The 26,684-nt window shown below is 44.4% G+C and overlaps 1 protein-coding gene across 1 annotated transcript in view; it reads right to left on the bottom strand.

Moving 5' to 3' along the window:
• Nucleotides 1–15,490: 15,490 nt before the first annotated feature.
• Nucleotides 15,491–26,684, bottom strand: part of MUC4 (mucin 4, cell surface associated) — a 55,625-nt gene continuing 44,431 nt past the window's right edge. The window contains exons 15-24 of the mRNA XM_047100432.1: nt 26,069–26,299; nt 24,626–24,763; nt 23,036–23,217; nt 22,513–22,672; nt 21,558–21,737; nt 21,044–21,117; nt 19,630–19,694; nt 19,308–19,546; nt 17,229–17,391; nt 15,491–15,686 (exon numbers count right to left, since the gene is read on the bottom strand). Coding sequence (XP_046956388.1) covers nt 15,491–15,686; nt 17,229–17,391; nt 19,308–19,546; nt 19,630–19,694; nt 21,044–21,117; nt 21,558–21,737; nt 22,513–22,672; nt 23,036–23,217; nt 24,626–24,763; nt 26,069–26,299 — 1,628 coding nt within the window. The remainder of the gene's footprint in view (nt 15,687–17,228; nt 17,392–19,307; nt 19,547–19,629; nt 19,695–21,043; nt 21,118–21,557; nt 21,738–22,512; nt 22,673–23,035; nt 23,218–24,625; nt 24,764–26,068; nt 26,300–26,684) is intronic.

The following is a 26,684-nucleotide window of genomic DNA, read 5'->3' as shown; positions in this document are numbered from 1 at the left end:
TATCGTTAATGTATATATTCAACCTCTCTGCTTGGTCTGAGATATCTCACATTCAATATTTCATATATATATATATATATATATGATATATATACACACACACACATTTTATTTTATTATTCTATTCTATTCTATTCTATTCTATTCTAATTTTATTTTATTTTAGAGACAGTGTGTGTGAGTGGGATAGAGGGGCAGAAGGAAAGAGAGAGAGAATCCCAAGCAGTTTCCATGCTGAACATGGAGCCTGATACAGGGTTTGATCCCACCCATGACCCTGGGATCATGACCTGAGCCAAAATCAATAGTCATACGCTCAACCGACTGAGCCACCCAGGTGCCCCCCAAATCAAAGTCTTAATCTTTCCCCCAAACCTACTCTGCCTGTGTCTTCTACATCATGTCAATTACATCCTTCAGTTCCCCAAGCCAAAATTCTCAAAGCCAGTCTTTATTATTCTATTTCTTTCATACTTTACATCCATCTCATCAGAGAAGTCTGTTGGCGTTGCTGCTGTCAAAAATATGCCCACAGCCTGACCCTTCTTCACCACCTCCACTGCTCTCACCTGGTCCGAGCTGCCGTGGTCTCTCACCTGGATTACTAACATCTTCCTAACAGGTCTCCCTCTTTCTACCTTTGCCCCCCACCTCCAGTGTAGTCCCAGCACACCAGCCAGCGCTGTCGCTCTATAATGTAAGGCAGACAAAGCCACTCCTTGGCTCCAAACCCTCCCATTTCATTCAGACAGAAAGCAAGGTCCTATAATGGTCTGCAAAGCTGTATGCAATCTGTGCCCCTCCACCAGCCTCTTGAACTTGCTAACTGCGCTCTAGCAACACTGACCTTGCTGTTCTATGAATGCATCAGGCCTTGAATGCACGCTCCTGCCTGGGGACATTTGCATGCATTGCTCAGTCTGCTTAGTATGCTTCTCCTGCAGATATCCACTTGGCTAACACTTCCACCCCTTCCACCCTCGCAGTGGGTCTGCCTGACCACCCCCTCTGCTTTGATTTTCTTCGTGACATTGATTACAACCTAACATAATACATATTTTATTTCTTTGTCTTGTTTACTATCTGTCTCCCTCAACTAGAATGTAAGAGTTTGTTCACTCCAGTATACCCAGCATCTAGGACAGTGTCTGGCACATAAAAGATTCTCAGTAAATATTTGTTAAATGAATGAAGGAAATAAGACAACTTTGGATATTCTTGTGAATAAGGGGAGTGTGCCTATTCAACTGATCCCCTTTCTCTTGCAGAGTGGGGCAGAATGAGTTTTATAAAGTAGGTTGGACAAAAATAATGGAAACATTCTTCCCAGCATATTTGATGAGCACCGACAACAGAAGAGAGACCATGTTGTGTGCTGTGGGGGATTCAAAGATGTCTCTTCCCACAGGGGCTAAAGTTAGTAGGGGAAGGCAGACATGTACAGACATAATAAACTGAAAGAATTTATTTACCATATATGGCATATATGGCAAAACCAGAATCTCCTTAATACACAAACAGCTCTTACAAGGCAATAAAAAAGCATATATACCAATAGGGAAGTAGGAGTATAAATGCCTTCCAAAAGCAGGAATATTAGTGCCTGTTTTCCATGAAAAAGAAACTTCACTGGCAAAAAAAAAAAGTAAATTGATACAATGAGATATTGCTAACTGTGTATCAATAAGTAAAGAATTATAAAAATTATAATTTCTATGTTGATGAGGGTGTGAGAGGGGAAAGAACACTCTTAAACACTGCTTGTGTGAATGAAGTTGGGACAGCTTTTCTGGAGGACAATTTGACTAGCTAAGGCCTTAAAAATGTGCATCCCTTTAACTAATTTCATTCCAAAGGGGTTCTTGAGGAAATAACTAAGAATCTGTGCAAAGCCCAATAAATAAATGTGTTCATTACAGGCCAATGTAATGAACAGGCTGTGTTATAACAGCCAATAAAGGCAAAATACAAAACAAAACACAAATAAGCTATCCCAGTATAGTCATTTGGTTAATAATAGTGTTTACCTTTCATACTCTCTTTAGAGGTTCCCTCTCCAAAGTCAAAGCTAGTCCTGTTTCTACCAAAGGAATCAAGCTCCCAGCTTTGTGTGCAACGGTCTTTGTGATATGGAGAACTTACCCAGCTCGGTGTCCTGTGTTCCTTCCACAAGAAACTTACTACTTCCCAGTCACGCCTGCTTTCATCCAGAGACTTTGCACATCATGATTCTTGTTCCCTAGAATGTTCTCCTCTCTTCTGGTCCCTTCAGTCTGGAAAACTTCTATTCATGCCTAGAAGCCCCAGGTCACTCAGTGCCTCCTTGTGGTAGCTTTCCCCAAATTCCCTAAAGAAGAGCTAGTTTCTTAGTCTTTTTATGTTTCTGTTATAACACTTACCATGCTACATCATGCTTCATTTACTTACAAGGTTGTTAAGTCATATGTGCTTCAGGACAACTGTAATGTAGTATTCATCTCTGTAGCCACAAAGCCCAGCACAGAGCCCTGTACATGGAGGGCACTGGACTGTTTGCTGAATAACTGAGATGATGGGCCCCGTGAGCAGGTGGCCATGAAACGTGGGCTCTGAAAGTTGAGAAAAATGGCATTTAGTGCTGAAGTTAAACAACATATAAATACAATGATATAATTATTATTAAGCTGTACTATAACTAGGCATAAATATATAACACTGCAGTTTTATACACCCAATTCTTTTTTTTAAGTATCTATTACTCATTTTAATTTTCTTTTTTTTATTAACTTTTTTATTTTTTTAAATTAGTTAGCATATAGTGAAACAATGTCGCGACCGGCGCGACAAACACCGAGGTCAGGGTCCTGAGGGTAGGGGAATGCAAGAAAAAAGAAGAGAAAGTTTGGGAACAGGAGGGTCCCCTGGGCTGATGGCCCAAGTGACGGCTTTATTGTTGCTGTACACAATCTTTTATAACCAGACTCTTATGGGTCAGGTCATTCTAAGAATAAACAGGTTTCACATAATCGCTGCCAACCAAAACATTTAGTTCTGTGTTTCTTGTGCATTTTCTAGACAGGTCACAAGACCTTGTTGATAAGATTGCTAGCAAAACACAATTCCCATGTTTGTTTCTATCTGACTTGGGGTAGAAAAAGGGAGGTAGCATTACTGCCAACACCTGCAGACCACAGGCTTCAGGAATTAACTTTCTCAGCCTTGACAAGGCTTTCGTATGCCCTTGAAAGTGGGGGAATGGGAGGGGGAACCACCAGGTTGGCTTGAGTCAACAAGGAACGTTGCTCGACCCGGTCTCAGCCTGGCGCCGGGCCTGGCCTCCCACATGAATGGGAGGGGGAACCACCGGGTTGGCTTGAGTCAACGGGGAACATTGCTCGACCCAGTCTCAGCCTGGCACCAGGGCCCGGCCCCCCACAAACAATGATTTCAGGAGTAGATTCCTTGGTGCCCCTTACCCATTCAGCCCATCCCCCCTCCTACAACCCCTCCTGTATCCCTCAGTTTGTTCTCCATATCTTTGAGTCTCTTCTGTTTTGTCCCCCTCCCTGTTTTTTATACTATTTTTGTTTCCCTTCCCTTATGTTCATCTGTTTTGTCTCTTAAATTCCTCATATGAATGAAGTCATATGATATCTGTCTTTCTCTGACTAATTTCACTTAGCGTAATACCCTCCAGTTCCATTCACATAGTTGCAAATGGCAAGATTTCATTCTTTTTGATTGCTGAGTAATACTCTGTTGTATATATATACCACATCTGCTTTATCCATTCATCCATCGATGGACATTTGGGCTCTTTCCATACTTTGGCTATTGTTGATAGTGCTGCTATAAACGTGGGGGTTCATGTGTCCCTTCGAAACAGCATGCCTGTATCCCTTGGATAAATGCCTAGTAGTGCAATTGTTGGGTCATAGGGTAGATCTATTTTTAGTTTTTTGAGGAGCCTCCATACTGTTTTGCAGAGTGGCTGCACCCCTGGCTGCACCAGGTTGCATTCCCACCAACAACACAAAAGAGATCCTCTTTCTCTGCATCCTTGCCAATATCTGTTGTTGGCTGAGTTGTTAATGTTAGCCATTCTGACAGGTGTGAGGTAGTATTCATTGTGGTTTTGATTTGTATCTCCCTGATGATGAGTGATGTTGAGCATTTTTTCATGTGTCGGTTGGCCATCTGGATGTCTTCCTTGGAGAAGTGTCTATTCATATCTTTTGCCCATTTCTTCACTGGATTATTTGGTTTTTGGGTGTTGAGTTTGATAAGTTCTTTATAGATTTTGGATACCCTTTATCTGATATGTCATTTGCAAATATCTTCTCCCATTCTGTCAGTTGCCTTTTAGTTTTGCTGATTGTTTCCTTTACTGTGCAGAAGCTTTTTATTGTGATGAGGTCCCAGTCGTTTATTTTTGCTTTTGTTTCCTTTGCCTCCAGAGACGTGTTGAGTAAGAAGTTGCTGTGGGCAAGATCAAAGAGGTTTTTGCCTGCTTTCTCCTCAAGGATTTTGATGGCTTCCTGTCTTACATCGAGGTCTTTCATCCATTTTGAGTTTCTTTTTGTGTATGGTGTAAGAAAGTGGTCCAGGTTCATTTTTCTGCATGTTGCTGTCCAGTTTTCCCAGCACCACTTGCTGAAGAGACTGTCTTTATTTCATTGGATATTCTTTCCTTTGGATATTCTGTGCTTTGTCAAAGATTAGTTTGCCATATGTTTGTGAGTCCATTTCTGGGTTCTCTATTCTGTTCCATTGATTTGAGTGTCTGTTCTTGTGCCAGTACCATACTGTCTTGATGATTACAGCTTTGTAGTATAGCTTGAAGTCTGGGATTGTAATGCCTCCTGCTTTGGTTTTCTTTTTCAAGATTGCTTTGGCTATTCGGGGTCTTTTATGGTTCCATACAAATTTTAGGATTATTTGTTTTAGCTCTGTGAAGAATGCTGGTGTTACTTTGATAGGTATTGCATTGAATATGTAGATTGCTTTGGGTAGTATTGACATTTTAACAATATTTTTTCTTCCTATCCAGGAGCATGGAATCTTTTCCCATTTTTTTGTGTCTTCTTCAATTTCTTTCATAAGCTTTCTATAGTTTTCAGTGTACAGATTTTTCACCTCTTTGGTTAGATTTATTCCTAGGTATTTTATGGTTTTTTGTGCAACTGTAAATGGGATCAATTCTTTGATTTCTCTTTCTGTCGCTTCATTGTTGGTGTATAGGAATGCAACCGATTTCTGTGCATTGATTTTATATCCTGCAACTTTGCTGAACTCATGAAACAGCTCTAGCAGTTTTTTGGTGGAATCTTTTGGGTTTTCCATATAGAGTATCATGTCATCTGTGAAGAGTGAAAGTTTGACCTCCTCCTGGCCAATTTGGATGCCTTTTATTTCTTTGTGTTTTCTGATTGCAGAGGCTAAGACTTCTAATACTATGTTGAATAACAGTGGAGAGAGTGAACATCCCTGTCTTGTTCCTGACCTTAGGGGGAAAGCTCTCAGTTTTTCCCCATTGAGGATGATATTAGCATTGGGTCGTTCATATATGGCTTTTGTGATCTGAGGTATGATCCTCTATTCTTACTTTCTTGAGGGTTTTTATCAAGAAAGGATGCTGTATTTTGTCAAATGCTTTCTCTGCATCTATTGAGAGGATCATATAGTTCTTGTCCTTTCTTTTATTGATGTGACGAATCACGTTAATTGTTCTGAGGATACTGAACCAGCCCTGCATCCCAGGTATAAATCCCACTTGGTCGTGGTGAATAATTTTTTTAATGTATTGTTGGATCCAGTTGGCTAATATCTTTTTTTGAGGATTTTTGAATCCATGTTCATCAGGGAAATTGGTCTATAGTTCTCCTTTTTAGTGGGGTCTCTGTCTGGTTTTGGAATCAAGGTAATGCTGGCTTCATAGAAAGAGTTTGGAAGTTTTCTTTCCATTTCTATTTTTTGGAACAGTTTCAAGAGAATAGGTGTTAATTCTTCCTTAAATGTTTGGTATAATTCCCCTGGAAAGCCATCTAGCCCTGGACTCTTGTTATTTGGCAGATTTTTGATTACTAATTCGATTTCCTTACTGGTTATGGGTCTGTTCAAATTTTCTATTTCTTCCTGTTTCAGTTTTGGTAGTGTATATGTTTCTAGGAATTTGTCCATTTCTTCCAGATTACCCATTTTATTGGCATATAATTGCTCATAATATTCTCTTATTATTGTTTTTATTTCTGTTGTGTTGGTTTTGATCTCTCCTCTTTCATTCTTGATTTTATTTATTTGGGTCATTTCCTTTTTCTTCTTGATCAAATTGGCTAGTGGTTTATCAATTTTGTTAATGATTTCAAAGAACCAGCTTCTGGTTTCATTGATCTGTTCTACTGTTTTGTTTTGTTTTGTTTTGTTTTGTTTTTTTGGTTTCGATAGCATTAATTTCTGCTCTAATCTTTATTATTTCCTGTCTTCTGCTGGTTTTGGGTTTTATTTGCTGTTCTTTTTCCAGCTCCTTAAGGCGTAAGGTTAGGTTGTGTATCTGAGATCTTTCTTCCTTCTTTAGGAAGGCCTGGATTGCTATATACTTTCCTCTTATGACTGCCTTTGCTGTGTCCCAGAGGTTATGGGTTGTGGTGTTATCATTTTCATTGACTTCCATATACTTTTTAGTTTCCTCTTTAACTGCTTGGTTAGCCCATTCATTCTTTAGTAGGATGTTCTTCAGTCTCCAAGTATTTGTTACCTTTCCAAATTTTTTCTTGTGGTTGATTTCGAGTTTCATAGCGTTGTGCTCTGAAAATATGCACGGTATGATCTTGATCTCTTTGTACTTACTTAGGGCTCCCAGTATGTGGTCTATTCTGGAGAACATTCCATGTGCATGGGAGAAGAATGTATATTCTACTGCTTTAGAATGAAATGTTCTGAATATATCTGTTAAGTCCATCTGGTCCAGTGTGTCATTCCAAGCCATTGTTTCCTTGTTGATTTTTTGATTAGATGATCTGTCCATTGCTGTGAGTGGGGTGTTGAAGTCTCCTACTATTATGGTATTACTATCAATGAGTTTCTTTATGTTTGTGATTAATTGATTTATATATTTGGGTGCTCTCACATTTGGCGCATAAATGTTTATAATTGTTAGGTCTTCTTGGTGGATAGACCCCTTGATTATGATATAATGCCCTTCTGCATCTCTTGATACAGTCTTTATTTTAAAGTCTAGATTGTCTGATATAAATATGGCTACACCGGCTTTCTTTTGTTGACCATTAGCATGATAGATGGTTCTCCATCCCCTTATTTTCAATCTGAAGGTGTCTTTAGGTCTAAAGTGGGTCTCTTGTAAACAGCATATAGATGAATCTTGTTTTCTTATCCATTCTGTTACCCTATGTCCTTTGATTGGAGCATTGAGTCCATTGACGTTTAAAGTGAGTACTGAAAGAATGAATTTATTGCCATTATGATGCTTGTAGAATTGTAGTTTCTGGTGGTGTTCTCTGGTCCTTTCTAATCTTTGTTGCTTTTCATATATATATATTTTTTTTTTCTATCTTTTTTCCCCTCAGAGAGTCCCCCTTAAAATTTCTTGAAGGGCTGGTTTAGTGGTCAAAAACTCCTTTAGTTTTTGTCTGGGAAACTTTTAATCTCTCCTTCTATTTTGAATGACATCCTTGCTGGATAAAGAATTCTTGGCTGCATATTTTTCTGATTCAGCACATTGAATATATCCTGACACTCCTTTCTGGGCTGCCAAGTTTCTGTGGATAGGTCTGCTGCAAACCTGATCTGTCTTCCCTTGTAAGTTAAAGACTTTTTTTTCCCTTGCTTCTTTCATGATTCTCTCCTTGCCTGAGTATTTTGTGAATTTGACTATGACATGCTTGTTGATGGTCGGTTTTTGTTGAATCTAATGGGGGTTCTCTGTCCTTCCTGGATTTTGATGTCTGTGTCTTTACCCAGGTTAGGAAAGTTTTTGGCTATGATTTGCTCACATAACTCTTCTACCCCTATTTCTCTCTCTTTCTCTTCTGGGACCCCTATGATTCTGATGTTGTTCCTTTTTAATGGATCACTGATTTCTCTAATTCTTAAATCGTGCTCTTTTGCCTTAATCTCCCTCTTTTTTTTCCTGCTTCATTATTCTCTATAAGTTTGTCCTCTATATCGCTGATTCTCTGTTCTGCCTTGTCCATCCTTGCTGCCACTGCATCCATCCGTGATTGCAGCTCAGTTATAGCATTTTAAATTTCATTCTATTTTTTACTTCTTTTATCTCTGCAGAGAGGGATTCTAATCTATTTTCGACTCCAGCTAGTATTATTATTATCGTGATTCTAAATTCTGGTTCAGACATCTTGCTTATATCTGTGTTGGTTGAATCCCTGCCTGTTGTTTCTTTGTGCTCTTTCTTTTGGGGTGAATTCCTTCGTTTTGTAATTTTGAAGGAAGAAAAGGAATTAATGAGGAAAAATTAAAATTAAAAAAATTAAAATTAAAAAAATATGAAAATTAAACACATACACACACACACACACACAAATCTAATAAATGATGCTAGATCCTATGCGTGTTTTGGTCTGGGTGTTGAAAGTGGTTTGACAGATTAGGGGAAAAAAAAGAGGGGGGGAGAAAAAAAAAGGAAATCATTTGAGAATTTGAAAAGGTGAATACACTGAAGTAGACTAAAATAGAATGATAGAAGTAAGATAGAATTTGAAAAAATTTACACAAAAGTAAAAAATATAGTAGAAAATTTAAATAAAAATATTTTTAATAAAAATTGAAAATAAAAGTGAATTTTTTCTCTTTCTGTATTCAAGAAAAAGAATAGTGCAAAAGAGAAAAAAAAAGAAAGAAAATTGAATAGATGGATCTGCTAACAGATTGAAATAGGACTGAAATTATTTCATTTTCCCTTAGAAGTCAGACTATGTAGCGCTTTATAGTCCATAAACTAAGTAGGCAGTGAGACTACACGGTGTAGTGTTCTTGAAGAGCCAGGTTGGCCCAGTTGGGCGGGGCTCAGTGTAACAGCCCCGCTCTCCACGAGATGGCGATGCTAGCCTACTGGGGTGGATTGTTGCAGTGCTCATAGGTGCGTACGCGCATGCGCGGGAGTGGCGAAAATGGCGTCACCCAGCTATCAGTCTCTAGTATGGAAACTCTGTTCTCTCTGATCAGTAATCGCGTACCCGTCCTCTGTCTTCAGCTTTTGTCCACTACCCGCTTCTTCACTGTCTGTGACCAAGCCCCAGGCAGTACCTCTCTCCCGAGTTTTGTCTCAAATGAGACAAATGAGCCCCTTAATTCTGAAGGACTGCGGCTTCGACCCGTTCCGCCCCTCTGCGGGAGGGTCTCCCTGGGCAACGGCCAAACGCCACCGCACCCAGGAAAGTTCGCCAAACCGTGCTGCTGCCGAAGCCCAGAGACTGCGGCCAGGTGCAAGCCGCCCCAGAAAAAGTTCACGAGCTAGCGTAGCAGCAGCCTTTCAGGGATTATGGAAAATCACAACACACATCTAGCACGAGGCTTCACATCTAACGACCTTGTTCCAGCACCAGCAAATGTGGCCGTTTTCTGGGGTCTGCTGGGACCATGTGGCTTCAACAGTCTCTACCAAATGTCCTTCCAGCAGTGGAACTGCTTTTCCCCATGTGGCCGAGAACCTCCTGGACCCCACTCTGTTCCTGGGGATTCGCCCTTCCCACCAGAGCACTGCCAGGTATCGAGCTGCAGAGTTGCAGCCTTTGCGCTACCCTTGTTTACAGTCTTAATGGAATTTAAACTCTCTCCTTTCTCCTTTCTCCCTTTTTAGTTTAGTCCCTGTGGCTGTTTCCAATTTTCCACTTTCTCTCCAGCTGCTTTTGGGGAGGGGTGCTTTTCCCATATTCTCCCCCACCCCAGTCTCCATCCTCTCTCCGCCTGCAAAGGCTGCTCCCTGCCCGCCGCCGGCTTCTCTCTCCCCAAGTTCACCTCTCCGCGCCACATACCTGCTGAATTCTGTGGTTCAGGTTGTGCAGATTATGTTAATCCTCCAATCAGTTTTCTAGGTGTGTAGGATGGTTTAGTGTTGGTCCGGCTGTGTTTCATGGACGCGAGACACACAAAAAACTTCCATGCTGTTCCGTCATCTTGGCTCCTCTCTACACCAAATTCTTAGTTTTTCTTTTCTTGCTTTGCACTTATTTTTTTTTAATGTTTATTTATACTTGAGAGAGAGAGAGACAGAGAGAGACAGAGAGAGAGAGAGACTGAGCACAAGGGGCAGAGAGAGGCACACAGAGTCTGAAGTAGGTTCCAGGCTCTGAGCTGTCAGCACAGAGCCCGACATGGGGCTTGAACTCACAAACTGTGAGATCATGACCTGAGCTGAAGGTGGATACTTAACCAACTGAGCCACCGAAGCACCCGTGGAGTTATTTGAATTGGGGATACCTGATAAAGTGGATAATTTAATCTTAACTATCCACATATAAGGACATACATGTACATGCAGTGCTGATTACTGTTATTGGAAACCAAAAATTTTGTAAAATATAGGCTATACCAATTAGAAGCATTTGGGAATTAAAGTGTGTAATTGTGCTTGTGTGTGTGTGTGTGTGTGTGCGTGCACGTGCACATGAGAGAGAGAGAGAATTACTGGTATTGACCAGAACTAGCAGAAGTAATGTTACCAACCAGCAAGAACCAGAAAGCCTGGAGAAAATTCTCCAGTTATTTAAGACTCAAAGGTGTGTGTATATGAGGTGAAAAGGCCACATATTTCATGAAGACAAAGATAGGTGTGTACCTAAACAAGATAGCCTGTTTGAAGTCATCTGTGGCTCAGCACAATTCAGAAAGCAAAATCACAAGGCCATGGTGAGAACATGAGGTGGGACTCTTCTGACGAGAGACTTCAGCTGAAGCTCCTGCCACAGCCAGTCCTTCCTTCAACCTCTGTTAAGGGGGACTGGCCACCAGTTAGTGGAAAGCAGTGAATGGTAAGTGATCCCATGGGTGTGCCCCAAATTCAAATCAGTGGGCATCATTTTTTGGTAAATATTTACACTGGTATATTATGCCTGTTATCTATTATTTGCCTTCCTGGTCTTTTTTTTTTTTTTTTTTTTTTTGCTGTAATGTTTTATTTGTTTTTGAGAGAGAGAGAGCAGGGAAGGGGCAAAGAGAGAGGGAGACACAGAATCTGAAGCAGGCTCCAGGCTCCAAGCTGTCAGCACAGAACCTGATACAGGGCTCGAACCCACGAACTGTGAGATCATGACCTGTGAGTCAAAGTTGGTCACTTAACCAACTAAGCCACCTAGGTGCCCCTGTGCTGGTCTTTAGATGCTGCCTGCCTTAAGCCCATGAGGAGTTTCTGGAAGGCTCCTTTGAAAGCAGGGAAGGATGGGCAAGGGTATCTGTGTGTCTGGCTATAAGCCCTTTAAAGTTGCCCAGTGCCCACTGAGGGTGTTCCAGTGCCTGCCGCCCACTGGGAATGGGGGTGGAGGCTTCCTCCCCTCTGCCAAACTAACATATGCCTGGAACCCTGAAGAAGGGCCCTTCAGTTCTTTATTCCAGGTGCATGAGTGACAGAATCTAAATCACACAGATCTGGAGAGTGGGCTGATGAAAATTTGCTGTTGTGTCCTTGATCTGAATGGCACCACTTACCAAGAAGCCTTTTTTCTTTTTAATTTTGAATTGTTATTTTTAAGATTTTATTTTTAAATAGTATCTATACCCAGCATGGGGCTCAAACTCACAACCCCGAGATCAAGAGTCACAAGTTCTTCCGACAGAGCCAGTCAGATGCCCCAAGAGACCTTTCCTTCCCACACAGACACCTCCTTCTTTTTGCATGACAACCTTTCTCTACATCCCCAGTGCCTCAGCCATTTTGGCCAGGTTGCAGGTAAAATATAGGACACCCAGTTACATGAGAATTTCAGATAAGCAATGAATGCTTTTTAAAACATGTGTGTCCCAAACATTTCATGGGACATCTTATACTAAAAAACTTATTTGTGGTTTTTCTGAAACTCAAATTTAACTGGGCTTCCTGTATTTTCATTCTCTGAATCTGACAACCTTACTTTGAATGCCTCCTCTTCAACCAGTGTCCCCACCTCCTCTTTTTTCCCAGTCTGCGGGTTTCCTTCTTAGCAAGCCCTGGAGCTTCTCTTAGGCCTTGGATATCTCCACAACCTTTGGCAGGATTGTCTGCAACACTTATTCTGTCCTCCAGCCCCCACCCGTCCGCTGTTGCCCAGTGAGAGCAGAAGAAGTTTAATGTCTGAAGATGGGATGAGGGGAAGAAGGACTTTGGGTTTGAGTGGGCTTGCCCCCCATTTGCCACCTTGCTTTTGTTCTTTCAGGTTTCCTCTTCCCCTGCTTGATGACACACAGTATCTGTAACAATCACGTCTTGCACAGTGTGGGTCAATCCCTTGCCAAGAGTCCTGACTGGGTTTAGGATGAGATGTAATTTTTGGACCTTATGCTCAAAGCAAGCATACCCTCTCTGATCTTGGGTCACATTATAAAGTCTTCATCGCATAACTTAGTTTTTGGGTTGGAATGGTCAGGGCAAGGGCCATCTCATCAGTCCACCATGTTTGTGTTACCCCTCTCCCTCCCTCCTTGTTTTACATCCCTTTCTTTCTAATTGCTGGGCACCACCCCCAGCCCACCCTGTCTCCCTGTAGTGACATATGTGCTTAATTCTTTTTGTTTAAATTTGTACAATTGCTTAAATTAATAAACTCAATTTTTTGACGTAGTTTTATGTTCATAGCAAACTGAACTAAAAGTACAAAGTTTCCATATATCCCTTTTCCCCCAACACACTTACAACCTCCCCTACTATTAACATCCCTCACCAGAGAGCATTGTTACAATCAATGAACCTACACTGAAATGTCATTATCGTCCGGAGTCCACAGTTAACATTAGGGTTCATCCTTTTTTTTAAAACGGAAGTATAATTGGCATACAATATGATATTATTTTCAAGCATACAAATTTGGGATTTGACATTTTTACATACTATGAAATGATCACCATAATAAGTCTAATAACAGACTTAATACAATATTATTGTCTATATTTCCTGTGCTGTACATTACATTCCCATGAGTTATTTATTTTATAACTAGAAGTTTCTACCTCTTGATCCTCTTCACCCATTTTGCCCACCCTTCAGCGCCCCTCTCCTCTGGTGTGTGATTTTGGCTATAGGGTTTTTAAAATCAAGCTGAGGAAGTTCCCCTCTATTTCTAGCTTGCCAAGAATTTTGGTGTTTGAGTTTGTCAAATGTTTTTTTCTGCAACTATTGGTATAATCACACGATTTTTTTTCTTCTGTTGATGTGATAGATTACACCGATTGATTTTTTAAAAATGTTTATTTATTTATTTTGAGAGACAGTAAGAGAGGGCTCAAGCAGAGGAGGGGCAGAGAGAGAGGGAGAGAGAGAGAATCTCAAGCAGTGTCTATGCCATCAGCACAGAGCCTGACATGGGGCTCAATCTCACGAACCATGATTTCATGATCTGAGCCAAAATCGAGTTGGATGCTTAACCACTGAGCCACCCAAGTACCCCTTAATTGATTTTTGAATATTGAATCAGCCTTGCACACCTGGAATAAATCCCACTTGGTCATGGCATATAATTCTTTTTATTCATTGTTGGATTTTATTTGTTAATGTTTTGTTGAAGTTTTTTGCATCTATGTTCATGAGAGATAATTGCTGTATAGTTTTTTTTGTATGATTTTTTTCTGGGTTTGGTATTAAGGTAGTGCTGGCTTCATAGAATGACTTAGGAAGTATTCCCTCCACTTCAATCTTTTGAAAGAGATTATAGAGAACTGGTAGAATTTCTTCCTGAAATGTTTGGTAGAATTCACCAGTGAATCTATTTGGCTATATGCTTAATTCTTGATAAATTAATGCTAGGATTAAATAAGTTTTTTTTTTTTTTTAAGTAGGCTCTATGCCCAATGTGGGGCTTGAACTCACAGCCCTAAGACCAAGAGTCTTGTGCTCTACTGACTGAGCCAGCCAGGCACCCCAAATAAAAGTGGTTTCATAAGGAGCTTTGATTACACTTTGGGGTGTTTGAGGATAAAGCCACAACTTTGTACACATGGGAGAGGCCTTGCCTACAGGGAGTAGTCATTCTCTGTGAAAAGCAGACAGTGCGGAGTCTGTTCAGATCAAAGATCATGTTTCTCCTGAACTTCCTGCAACACCACTTCTTTACCAACAAAGGTGAGCCTGAGCACCAGGTTTGTGTCATGTGACCTCTTTTCCTACCCTTTGACCACACTAGTTTGGACCACTGATGGACAATTGACATAAACTGGACTAATCAGATTCTCCCCTCAGAGATTTGGGATTTAGGACCAAGAGGTCCAGTTTCTGCAATAGAGATGGAATTGAGGTATTTGAGACACGGGAATTGTGGACCCATTTATTGTTGGATGTGTTACACCAGATAGGTGTGAAATTCTGCCTGCTAGGAGAGAAGTGTGAGGTCAAAACTGGTCAGGTTGCTGGGAGCAAGCAGAGTGGGGCCATGGGACTGTGGGGTGGAGATGCTCAGAAGGCTCATTGGGGCTCAGGAAAGGACAGAGATCGTATATGAGGGATTGGGTGCTTCAGGTCTAAGGAAGGGGGGGTTGGTGGCCTGCTTCTCAAGTTGGTCCTTAGAAAGGGAGCTGCAACAGTTTAATCCCTCCTGCAGGGAACACAAGCAGTGGGGGACAGGAACCAGACAGGTAAAGGCACTGAGTGTATTTACCCTCTCAGAACTGATGGACAGAGACTAGCAAGGCAGGGAGGGTTCCTAGGTGAGTCCGGGCTACTCCATATGGGGTATCTCAACCATCCTCCTCCGAAAACCAGGCTTTGGCTTGTGTTCTTCTCCTCAGGGGAAGAAAGTGATGTGGGGGCTGAAGCAAGGATTCACCTGGGTGGAGCAAAAAGCTTCCCAACAGAGAGTAGCTGAGGGCTGAAGCAGGACTGGGTCCAACCCACCTCTTCTCCTCCACTCCCTGTGCCTCACCCTTCAGGCCCCTGAGAAAAACCACAAGTGGAATCCATGGCTTGGGAAACAAAAAAGTCAGAAGGATTTTACTTAAATAGACTTTAATTAGAAGTAAATTGGAGTTTTGTATACAAATGCATTTTGGATTTTAACTGAGACGTTATTAACTCTGATGTGTGTGTATGTAGGTCAGTGTCCTTCTTGCAGGTATGTATGTGTAAGAATCCATCCTTTAAGTAGGTGGTCTTTATGGCCCCTTCTGTCTGCCTCTGTGTCTACTGAAAAGGTGTGCTATTGTTTTTATTATTACTCATTCCCTTGAAGAATCCTGAATCACCTTCAGGCACCTTCCTTTTCCCAGTCTCCTCAAAGCCAAGGTACTGGTCAATACGTGGGTGAGGCTGGGGTGGGTCCTGAAGTATCTTAGGCCACAGCTACCCCTTTGGGGTGAGGCCTCAGCTTTCTGTGTCCAGAGGGTAGGAGTACTGGTTCCTGGGGTAGCACCAGAAGTGCAGGACCACAAACACCACCGCCCCCAGCAACAAGAGGGCTCCCAGCGCTCCAAAGAGGATCCCGAAGAAGGCGCCAAGCTTCATGCTCAGGTGCTCACAGCGTTCTCCCCAGGGCGTGTAGATGGAGAAGGGCACACAGCTGGGGACAGAGAGAGAAAACATGGTCAGCAGCGGGGAGGCCCCAGGAGGTTTTCCACAACAGGCTGGGATCCCCTCTGGGGAAGGAGGTGGAGCTGAAGCCATGCCCACTGGCTAGCGGAGGCTGGAGGGGGTGAATTCACCTGGAGTCAGCTCCACCTGGCTGCAGGTGAGCATGTGCAGGCACAGCCCTGGCTTCTCCCAGCCCTCCTTGGAGGGGAGAGGGCTGGGTGTATCTGGGATTGCAATGGGCATGAGGGTAGATGCACTGGTGTGACATGAGGGCCCTGGGTGGCACTGCCCTTCTCTTCCCTAGCAGGCCTGTAGGCTTAGTGCACTCCCCTCATGGGAGACCCTTAGACTGCTGATGAACTGAGGGGACTTAGGACACCAGTTGCAGAGGGCCTCCCCTGACTGGTACTCTTTTTTTTTTTTTTTTAATTTTTTTTTTCAACATTTATTTATTTTTGGGACAGAGAGAGACAGAGCATGAACGGGGGAGGGGCAGAGAGAGAGGGAGACACAGAATCCGAAACAGGCTCCAGGCTCTGAGCTGTCAGCCCAGAGCTTGACGCGGGGCTCGAACTCACGGACCGCGAGATCGTGACCTGGCTGAAGTCGGACGCTTAACCGACTGCGCCACCCAGGCGCCCCTCCTGACTGGTACTCTTAAGGAGGGGCAGAGATGGACCTAGACACAAGGCAGTGGGTGCCTCTCCACAAAGAGACAGCAGAATGTCTACCCCAGAAGCAAAATCAGGTGGAAGAGGTTGCCTTTGGAACCCACATCCTGCTGCTTAACTTACTGGGTACCCTGGGCAGGTTCTTTACCTATCTCTTCCTTAAAATGCTCATAATACCAGGGCACCTGGGTGGCTCAGTTGGTTAAGCATCTGACGTTGGCTCAGGTCATGATCTCATGGTTCATGGGTTCAAACCCTGTGTCAGGCTCTGTGCTGACAGCTCAGAGCCTGGAACCTGCTTTGGATTCTGTGTCTCCCTTGCTCTCTGCCCCTTCCCCACTGACTCTCTCTGTCTCTCAAAAATAAACATTAAAAAAAATTTTTTTAATTATTAAAAAAAAGTGCTCATAATACCAGGGCGCCTCGGTGGCCCAGTCAGTTGAACATCCAACTGACTTTTGATCTCGGCTCTGGTCATGATTTCCACGCTGACAGCATGGGGCCTGCTTGGGATTCTGTTTCTCTCTCTCTCTACCCCTCCTCTGCTCATGCTCACTTTCTCTCTCTCTCTCTCTCTCTCAAAATAAAGAAATAAACTAAAAAAAACATGTTCATAATACCTACCCAGTGGCTAGTTTGAGTTTTAGAGGTGATATAACATCTTTATTCTCCACACAGGGTAGGCACTCACACATCTTTTCCCTGGTCGCTTTTTCTCTGATCCCCGTTTGCTCAGTTACAGAAGATACATCCTAACTTTCAGACACCACAAAATACCATGGGGTTTCTGGGCCCCTTGCAGCATCTTTGCCCAGCTCGGATTCCCCAGCACTGCCCTTCCTGCCCTCTCTCCGACTCACCTGCAACGGGGCCCTTGGGGCAGGTGCTGGCACTGGCCTCCGTGCTCACAGTAGCCCTCACTGCACGGGGACACACAGGTCAGGCCATTGTGGGGGCTGTAGACCAGGTGGTAACCCTTGTAGCCATTGCATTTGAAGTAAGTCTTCAGCATGCTCACGTTCACTGTCAGGTAGGACGCAGATGAACATGAAAGCAATCAGTAACACCAAGTCTATACGGTTTCGATCAAGAATGCCGTTTTCGGGCATTTTTCCTGAGAAATATTTGGAAAAGTGCACAAACACCTATGTTCACGGAAGTCTAGAGCAGCATGGTTTATAACAGCAACAGTGTTTAATAAGAGGGATTTTGTTAATGAATATTGTGCAACCGGTAACCACCATGACAGGGAAAGTGCATTGGTTAAGGGCAGATGCTTTGAAGGAAACCAGACCTATGTTAAAATTCAAACTCTACTACTAACTAGTTGTGTGATTTGGGGGAGATTTCTTAACTCTTTCAGCCTCGATTTCCTTATCTTTTATAAGGAAACGATAATAATAGTACCTACCATGTTGTGAAAGTTAAAGGAGATAATATATACAGAATATTCAGTACGTTGCCTAACATAGTAAGCACTCAGTAAATGGTCACTATTGGTATAACATTCTGTTTAAGTAAAATATAGCACACTATGCTAAAATGTGTGATAAAATATCAAATGGGAATACATACATAATACACAAAGTAATATGTTCACAGTTGTTTAAGTAATGAGGTTATCAAAACATTAGGCACGACTTTATCCTTTATTATAAACAATATTTATATTTGTGAAGATCCCTGTGTGTAAAAGAAAATTCAGAAGGATGTGTGCGAAATGGACTTGTCTTTGGGGATTGGAGTTACAGGTGATTTTTTTTCTCTTTTTGTTAATTTGTGTTTCCTAAAGTTTCTACGATAAACATATTGTACTTGTATAATAAAATTTGGGGGAGGGGTTTGGTTTCTTTAATAAAAGTTATAGTCAGGTCTAGGACAATTGTTCTCTTACCACCTACCCCTAACCCCCTACCGCACATACACAAAGTAGTTCAGAGGATTTCACACTGTCGCTCCCAAGAGGGAGGAGACCCAGACTGGACCCCAGAAGAAGCTCTTGCTTGGTCCCACCCTCCAGTAACACACTGGCTTCTGTTGGGTTCGGTGTGGTTACTGCCCTGTTCTCTGCTACACTCCCAAAGTAGCGTAGGCCAATCCTTTCCTTCCTTGGTAAGCTTACCAACTCATCTCATTCTTGTTCCAGGATAACAAGGGGCTATCACAGCTGAAAGGGACCTCAGAAATCCTGTCTCATTTTCCAGGTTGGGGTGTTAAGGCTTGGATTGGGGATGGCTTTTGCCTAGGGTCACACCTCTCAAGGAGGGGATATTTCTGCCCCCGAGCCAGGTCTCCAGGCTTCAGCTTAATATCCTTTAGCTGGAGGGCAAAGGTAAAAGGGATGTCCCTGCTTATGTTTATAAAGTGCAATGTTATTTTAACAAAATCATTAACAATTTTATTAAAAAAAAGAAAACCGTTAGTGGTCATGGTCGGAAATTGGCAATTAGAGTAAATGCTCCATGAAACTGTATCCCTGCGGGTTCATCAAGCAGTATTTTGTGCTCTGCTCTTGTATCTAGAAAGCTGGTAGGTAAAATGTTTATAATTTCCCTCAAAAGGGCACCTGGGTGGCTCAGTTAGGTGTCCGACTTCAGCTCAGGTCATGATCTCACAGTTCTTGGGTCCAAGCCCCACATTGGGCTCTGTGCTGACACCTCAGAGCCTGGAGCCTGCTTTGGATTCTGTGTCTCCCTCGCTCTCTGGCCCTCCCCTACTTGTGCTCTGTCTCTCTGTCCCTCAATAAAAAATAAACATTAAAAAACATCTTTTTTAAATCACAAACAAAAAACTAAGTTACTTGCTTCTTGCTTATCTGTGGCTCTCCATAGAAAAGTTTTCCACCATGGGTTTGTGTGGGCTGAAGATCTGTGATAGGTCCCCTCCATTTACCTCCTCCCTCAGCTATCCCTGTGACTATCCCCAGGAAAGTGACTCACGAGCCTTCACACTGTACACATCTTCCCTGGAGATGGAATGGAAGTTCACGTTGGTCCTGGGCCCCTCACTTCTGTTCCATCTCCTCCATGAGGCCTGGGGTAAGAATGCCTCTACCACTGCATCCAGCAGCTTGGTGTTTAGGAAGTCGATAACAGGACCCCGAGGGAGGTACTGGAACTCTGAGATGACACTCCAGCGTTGAAGGTTTCTTCCTGAGGCCTGTGTTGCCCCAGAATTGCTGTGTGGGAGGGGTACAGTGAGGCACTAAGGGTGGAAGGGGAAGGGAGGAACTGGGGAGCAGGCGGGGACAGTCCCACTTACATTGGTACCACTTTGCTGTTCTGGAGAAAAGCCCGCACATCCAGCTTCCCCAGTCTGTAGGCCACCTAGGGAGTGGGTGGGGGAGTGGGAATGAGGCCCTGTCCAAAGAGGACACCCTTCCCACTTGAATGCATTTGTTTATCCATGTCTGGCTCTTTCTTTGCACATGAGTGCCAGGACCTACAGAATGTTTCTCATCCATTTCTACATCCCTAAACCCCAGCCTAGCCTGGTAACTGGCATGGGTCCCTGCTTAATAAAATTTTGTTTGTGAAGGGCACCTGCGTGGCTCAATCAGTTAAGCATCTGACTCTTGATCTCAGCTCAGGTCATGATCTTATGGTTCATGAGTTCAAGCCCCACCTTGGGCCCTGCACTGACAGTGCGGAGCCTGCTTGGGATTCTCTCTCTCCATCTCTGCCCCACCTCTGCTCTCTTGCACACCCACTCGTGCTTGCTCTCTCTCAAAAATAAACAAGTAAATATTAAAAGTTTGTTGGTAAGTGAAGGCATACCTCCCTGCCTCCAACAACAAGGGGAGAATCTGGAATGAATGACTCATGCCTTGCCTCTCTTCCATGACTCACCCAATCATTCTCTCCCCACATGTATATTGAACATTGATTATGTTTAGCCAGACCTAGGGGATGGTCAGGTGCTGGGGACTTCAAGCTGACTCAGGAACAGTCTATACTCAGAGACCCATAGTCTGGTGAAGTGAATAAGCATGAACAGATTTTACCATTCAGAGTGTGGAATGCTGTAGTAGTAGCAATCATAATAATAATTATTATAATTTCTTGAACACTTGTGTTTTAGGCACTGCAGTAAGTGCTTTACATACATTATCATTTAAAACTTGACACAACCCATTGACATAGGTACTATTGTTATTTCTGTGTTACAGATGAGACATCAAATAATTTGTCTAATTGTTACACCTGCTTGAGGGAATGGTAGAGTCAGGATTTTAACCTGGGTATGTAGGATTATAGAGCCTCAGTAATTCAACTACTGAGGTACTCTGTCTGTGGTTGAGGAATGGACAAGGGCATAGGAACGAAGAAGAGGGAGCTGCCAGTTCCCTCTGGGAAGTCAGGGAAGGCTTCCTGGGGGTGAAATGCCAGACCAAGTGCAGGTCTTTAGGGATACTCAGAAGGAGGGGCTGGGGTGACTTGACCACCCTAGACAATGTTCACTGTGGTCTGGTTATTCCAGTCCCCTTGGAGGTCTCTGTCTGGGGGATTCCTGCCTTCCTCATTCGCTGCTTTCCCTGGGGCAGGAGGCTCCAGCCTCTTCTGGCAACTGAATCTAGATGGATGATGAGATGTAGAACATATAAGTGATGGCCAAGACCCTACCCTAAACCTGCCAAGACCCACCTCCCCACCCAGAGCTGGCCTGCAGCACTGACCGAGGCATTGACATCTGTCATGGTGGCATTTTCTCCTTCCCTGAGTGAGAGCTGGATGATTCTTACGGGAAGATCTGGAGATGGGAGAAGCAGGTTCACAATCACCTCACAGTTTACACAGACTTACCCAAGAAGTTTTTTGGGCCAGCTCAGGGAGACTGCCCCATTCGACAGTGACAGAAGGTCACCAGAGGAGTCAGAAGGGACTGATTCTGCTGAACCTCACCCTAGTGCCCATTCCACTATGGTCAGGGCTTCCTGACTCTCATCTCTCTGGGCCATGAAGTCACCTCCAGTCTTTCCTCAGCAGACTGCTCAGGCCTGGGGTTCATGCTGTGGAAGCTTCCCCTTGCCCCCGCTCCCCCCGCAGCTCCCATAGCCACCAACCTACCACCACCTGAGAGAGATTGGAGTTTTTCCCTGTTGAGTTTGAGGAATGAAGCTCTGGTCCCCCGAGTTCCCCATCTTCCCCCAAGGTGAGAGAAATGTGAAGGCAGAGGGCAGCTATTGGTACCTGGATGGATGGTTGGAGTGAAATTGTTCCCAGCCACAAAGCAGCGGGTGTCAGTGAAGGCTGGGGGACAGGTGCAGGTGGGATGGCAGTCTGGCGTCTGGGAGATGTAGCAGTGGCCCTGGTTGTAGCAGTAATTCACAGGGCAGGACACGTTCTGACAGAGGGGAGAGTTCTCCAGAGCTGCAGAAGAAGGAGGGAGGACAGCAGCATCAGGCTGGGCAGCTGTGGGGAGCCCCGGCCCACAGAAAGCTGCTCCTAGGACAGGCTTGCTTTCTTTCCCCCAAAGCCCATTCAGTCTGCATTTTGCTTATGAGTCACTCTGAGCCTCAAACTATCCTTCTCCCTTTTCCAGATATTTCTCTGCTGGGCAACCCTTTTTCCTTTGCCAGGTAGGTGTTCTCCCACTTCTGCTGAGGGAATGGCATGTTTGTCAGACCCCCTGCATCAGGAAAGGACCCAGAAGGCTGGCAAGAGAAGAGCACGCCAGCCTGGTTTCCTTACTTCCATCCCTTTGTCTGCCTTATAAAGCTGTGGCTCTGCCTGCTCTGGCCATTCCTCAGAAGACACAGTGGCCTCTACATTTCATTTGGGTGCTGTAGGGACTTAGTGAAGGCCTCACTGTGATCTCCCTCATCATGACTTCACTGGAGCCTTGGCTTGCAGGCTGCTGCTGGACATCTCCTCCCTTCCCCAGGCCTTCTTCAGTCTTTTGCCCTGGGTTTCCCCCATCAGGGCCTCAGGTCTGCTCTGCCCTGGCCATCCTTCCCCCTGCCTGCACAGTCTCTTCTCCTGCAGCTTCACACCTCACCATATGTCTTCACTTCCTTACTGTACCCACTTATAGTGAGCATTCTAAAGACTTGCTGGAAAAGGGGGAGAAGTGGTTTGCCCTAGGCCCTCAAGGTGTCAACTGTGCCCAGGCCCTCCTCCTGCCAGGGCCCTGCTGCCGGCTCACCTGCACAATGACGCCCATCCCCAGTCAGGTTTTGGGGGCAGGCCTCGCAGCCCTCCCCAGGAATGCACTTTACATTCGGGAAGCATGGCTCCTCACAGGGGTCTCTGGAGCGTTTGCAGTAGGGGCCAAAGCTGTTCCCATCACACTTGCAGCCGGCCACCTGTAATGGGTTGCTGATCACCAGGGAGCCAGGAGGCTGAACCATTAAAGGCTTTTGGGTGTTTCTGTACTGACCTCTCTGGTCTGAGAACCTGTGGACCTTGAGTCCTTGTCTTAACTCTACCAGCATCTACTGAGCACCTTTGTGACTAGGTCGTGGTCCTGTACATCCTCGCCAAGCCTGCTGGGCCTCCCTGGAGCATTCTTTCCCCTGGCTTGAGATTGGTGTTGGCTCGACTCACCTACCACAGCTCCCAACACACACACATTACCACACAGGGACTGAAGTATGACATCCCTTCAGTTCCCACCACCTTTCCCCTCAATAAGGAAACCTCCCTCCCATCCTCCTCCCAATACTCACCTCCAGGGAGGAATTGCCCACCCAGCTGGTCTGGTTGTATAAACACTGGCTCTCTTCCCTGCAGGCACAGACCACTGTCTTTGGCTGGAGTACAGATGACAAGTTGACTTTGGCATTTCTTGCTAGAATCTCCAGAGTGAATGGTTCCAACAACTTTGGTGTCCATAGCAATGTCCCATTCTCTGCCCCAGGAAAAACAAGACCATGAGAGCTGGGGGCCTTGACTGCTGTGCCGACTGACACATCCTGGAATCTAATACCCTGAGTGCTGATGCTAGCCTTCCCCCACCTCTCTCAGATCACCCCTCAAACGTCATCAGGCATTTCTTTGAACAAGGCTGGTTTCTTACGGTGATCCTGGTCACACCCCAAGCTGGAGGTAGCATGAGCCCCGCTAACTGACTGTTGGGTGGAACTCCACAGAAGGGAAGGCAGCTGATCCCTGAAGAGACCCCAAAGGGCAACCCCTGCCTGGGCCTGCAGGAGGATGGGACATCTAGGAGGGAAGAGAATAAGACCAGGATGATGCTTCCCCAGGCTATACTGCAGACTAAACTGGCTGCCCCTTCACATCCCTTGCCCTGATTTCTTGCCCACTCCCTCACTTCTTGGACCTTTAACTTTCAGACACCAGACAACAGTGAAACATTGTCAACAAGGACTCTTCTGATCAAAACCTGTCTTATGTTTTCCAAGAAAATAAGAAAGTCTTCATAAAGTAGTAGGTTGAGAGTTGTTGATAGTAGGGAGCAGATGAGAGTAACTTGCAGGTTTTCACTCCTCAGGAGAGGAGCCCAGTGGAGGAGAAAATGTCCTGATGCCATTGGCTAGCACCTGACAGAATGCCACATGGAGCCAAAGGATGTAGACAAAGAAGTCCCTTCTTATGCACAGAGAAAGAAAACGAGGCAGAGAGGTGCTCTGAGCTCAAAATAAGGTCCCTAATAGATTTGGTTTAGCAAAGAACAGTCACTAGCATCACTGGTACTGGCAACAGAAGGCAATTGCATCCTGTGGGCTTTGACTTTTTGACCCAGATCATGGTTGCAGGACTGGGCATCTCCACACCATTACTGACAGAGATGCGGCTTTGCTTGCTCCCAGCAGAGAAAAGCCACAAGCAGAGACAAAGTTAGGTAAATGTGGTTGATAAATATAAAAATAAGTGAGAAACATACCAAAAGAAGATATTTGTATCTTTAAATCATGTTCCACATTATATCATTCTTTTAATAGATTTGAAATGTTTTAAATTAGTTTTTTTTTAATGGTTATACTTTTTTTCTAATAATTTGGTGATTTTATAAAGTTGGTTAAAGATGATTGCATGTTCTTGGATTTGAGGTGACATGACTTTTGAGTCACTTGGATGTACCCCGAGTTAGTGCAGCTAGCTGGCCAGATTGCCAAAAGCCCATCACTGCTCTTCACTGGGGACACTATCTGAATCTTAGGGATCACTCCAAGAAATGCTAGTCCTGGATATTCTGATGGAAAAGTGGAATGAAGCTGCACAGGGTATAATAATGCAAAATTACCTAAAGCTTGACTCTGCTCTCATCCCTTACACCTGCAGCCAACCGTTCTTACCAAAGAGCTTGAAGTCAGTGTTGCTGTTTCTTAGGGTAAATATGACGTTCTCAGAACCGCTGGTGTACTGAGTCAGCTTGGTCTGCCCCAGATAGGCTTCCACCACATGCTCACCCTCGATAGAAGGTGGGTACTTACCTGAAACACAAAGAGGGAATTCAGGGTTTGGGGCAGGACACTTTCTTCCCTCATGGGCAAGTCCTCTGGCTTGTGTGAAGCATTCCCAGGGCTGTGACCCACCTTTGGAAGCAGGAATGATTCTGTGTACCTGCTTTCAGGTCTATCTAGAGCAGGGGTTGGGGTTGTACTGCCCACCTGGCCAAATCCTTATTTTCTCTTTATCTTCTCCCCACACAGGATTCAGGTCAAGTTCTTTCCTGATCAGAATGCTATGCTGGGCATGGTACACAATGAATCAGAGAACAGGGTTGTTCAGATCATCACAGAGTTTTACCTTTGGAAGAGGGCTGAAAACCAAGGGGGTAATCTCTAGATGGGCATTGCATTTGTCAGGAAATAGAGGAAAATGCTTTCTCACTGGATGGAGTGCCGGGGTGGCTCAGTCAGTTAAGCATCCAACTCGATTTCTGCTTAGGTTATGATCTCGAAGTTCATGAGTTTGAGCCCCACGTTGGGCTCTACACTGACAGTGTAGAGCCTGCTTGGGTTTCTCTCTCTCCCTCTCTCTCTGCCTCTGTCCTACTTTCTCTCTCTCTTAAAGTAAATAAACTTAAAAAAAACTTTTCACTGATACCTGTCTTTTGGAACCCTGCTGTTTCCATTTTATTGTTCATTCACTCATTCATTCACTCATTCAGTCATTTAACACATATTTATTGAGTGCCTAACCTATGACTGACACTATTCCATGTAGTGAGGACACAGCAATAAACAAATAATCAAAAAGATATCTATGCAAATTAGAAAATATGCTAGATAGTTATAAATGCTAGGGTGAAAAAAAAGAAAAAGCAGGAAAGGTGAATGGGAAGTATGGGTAAATGTGAAATTTTAGACAGGCTAGCCAAGAAATGCACTGCTGAGAAGGCGACTCTATTTGCACAGAGCCTTGAAGGAGGTGAGAGTCTGTCCGGAGGAAGGGCAGGGAGTCCAGGCAGAGAACAGTAGGTGTGGAGTCTGGAGCTGGTGGTGAGCCTGGTGTGTTTGAAGAAAACAGAGAAGCCAGTGTGTCTGGAATGGAGAGTGGAGGGTGGGGAGGAACAGAGGAAGAGTTTGAGAGGCTCGAGGGTCAAGTAGGAAAGGGCTGTGAAGGCCATCACGGAGTGAGCTGGGGAGTCACGGGAGGCTGAGCAGAGGAATAACATGAACAAAAGAATCTGTTACATTTGAAAAACGCGTAGCCTAAAGGGATTTCATGAAAGGGGGGTGCTCCACATCTGCCACCCAAGTCTGCAAATGCCACCTGGGCCTCATGCCACTTACTGAGGGTGGCATTCATCAGCTGGTATCTGCTAAAGAGCATCTTAGTGTTCAGGCCGGTGCTTGTGTTTCCTGTGGCCAGGCTGTCATAAATGCACTGCTCATCTCCATTACACTCAGAGACCAGATTTTCACCCAAGTCGTTGTTCTTCAGTTGGAAAAGGAAGACAGGGGTGAAGTTGGAAGGCAGAGGGCTGTCTCTCTTGCCAAGGAGTCTCGTATCATTGATTTCCCCTAGAACATATGAAGTACAATGGTAGTGGTACCAGGGATGGGATTCCAGCTATACTTCTGCTGTGTCCACCCCTTACCCTCACTTTATATGCCTTGGGGTGAGGGAGGGGGTGTGAAGGGACAAAGTGACTTCAGCTTTTGAGGCTGGAAATCCCTGCTCTAGTGAGTAAGGGCCACCACTTCCCTCGCCTTCTCTTCCAGGTAGAGAAATGCGGGGGGGGGGGGGATGGGGGTGGAGGGGACAAATCCGAGGTGGCCCCAGAATCCTCAACATTTCCTCCTGGCCTTTCCACCCCTCCCTCACAAAGGATGGAGGTCTGGCTCCCACAGGCCCAAGGGAGACAATGCTTCCTTCATCCCACCCCAGCCACATCTACCCCTAGGA

This window comes from Lynx rufus, unplaced genomic scaffold (assembly GCF_022079265.1).
Source record: "Lynx rufus isolate CCGP_SWC_20201006 ecotype Redwood Valley unplaced genomic scaffold, mLynRuf1.p SCAF_5, whole genome shotgun sequence".
Taxonomy (NCBI): domain Eukaryota; kingdom Metazoa; phylum Chordata; class Mammalia; order Carnivora; family Felidae; genus Lynx; species Lynx rufus.
The sequence above is the reverse complement of the archived record's forward strand: the minus strand, read 5'-3'. Positions and strand labels throughout refer to the sequence as shown.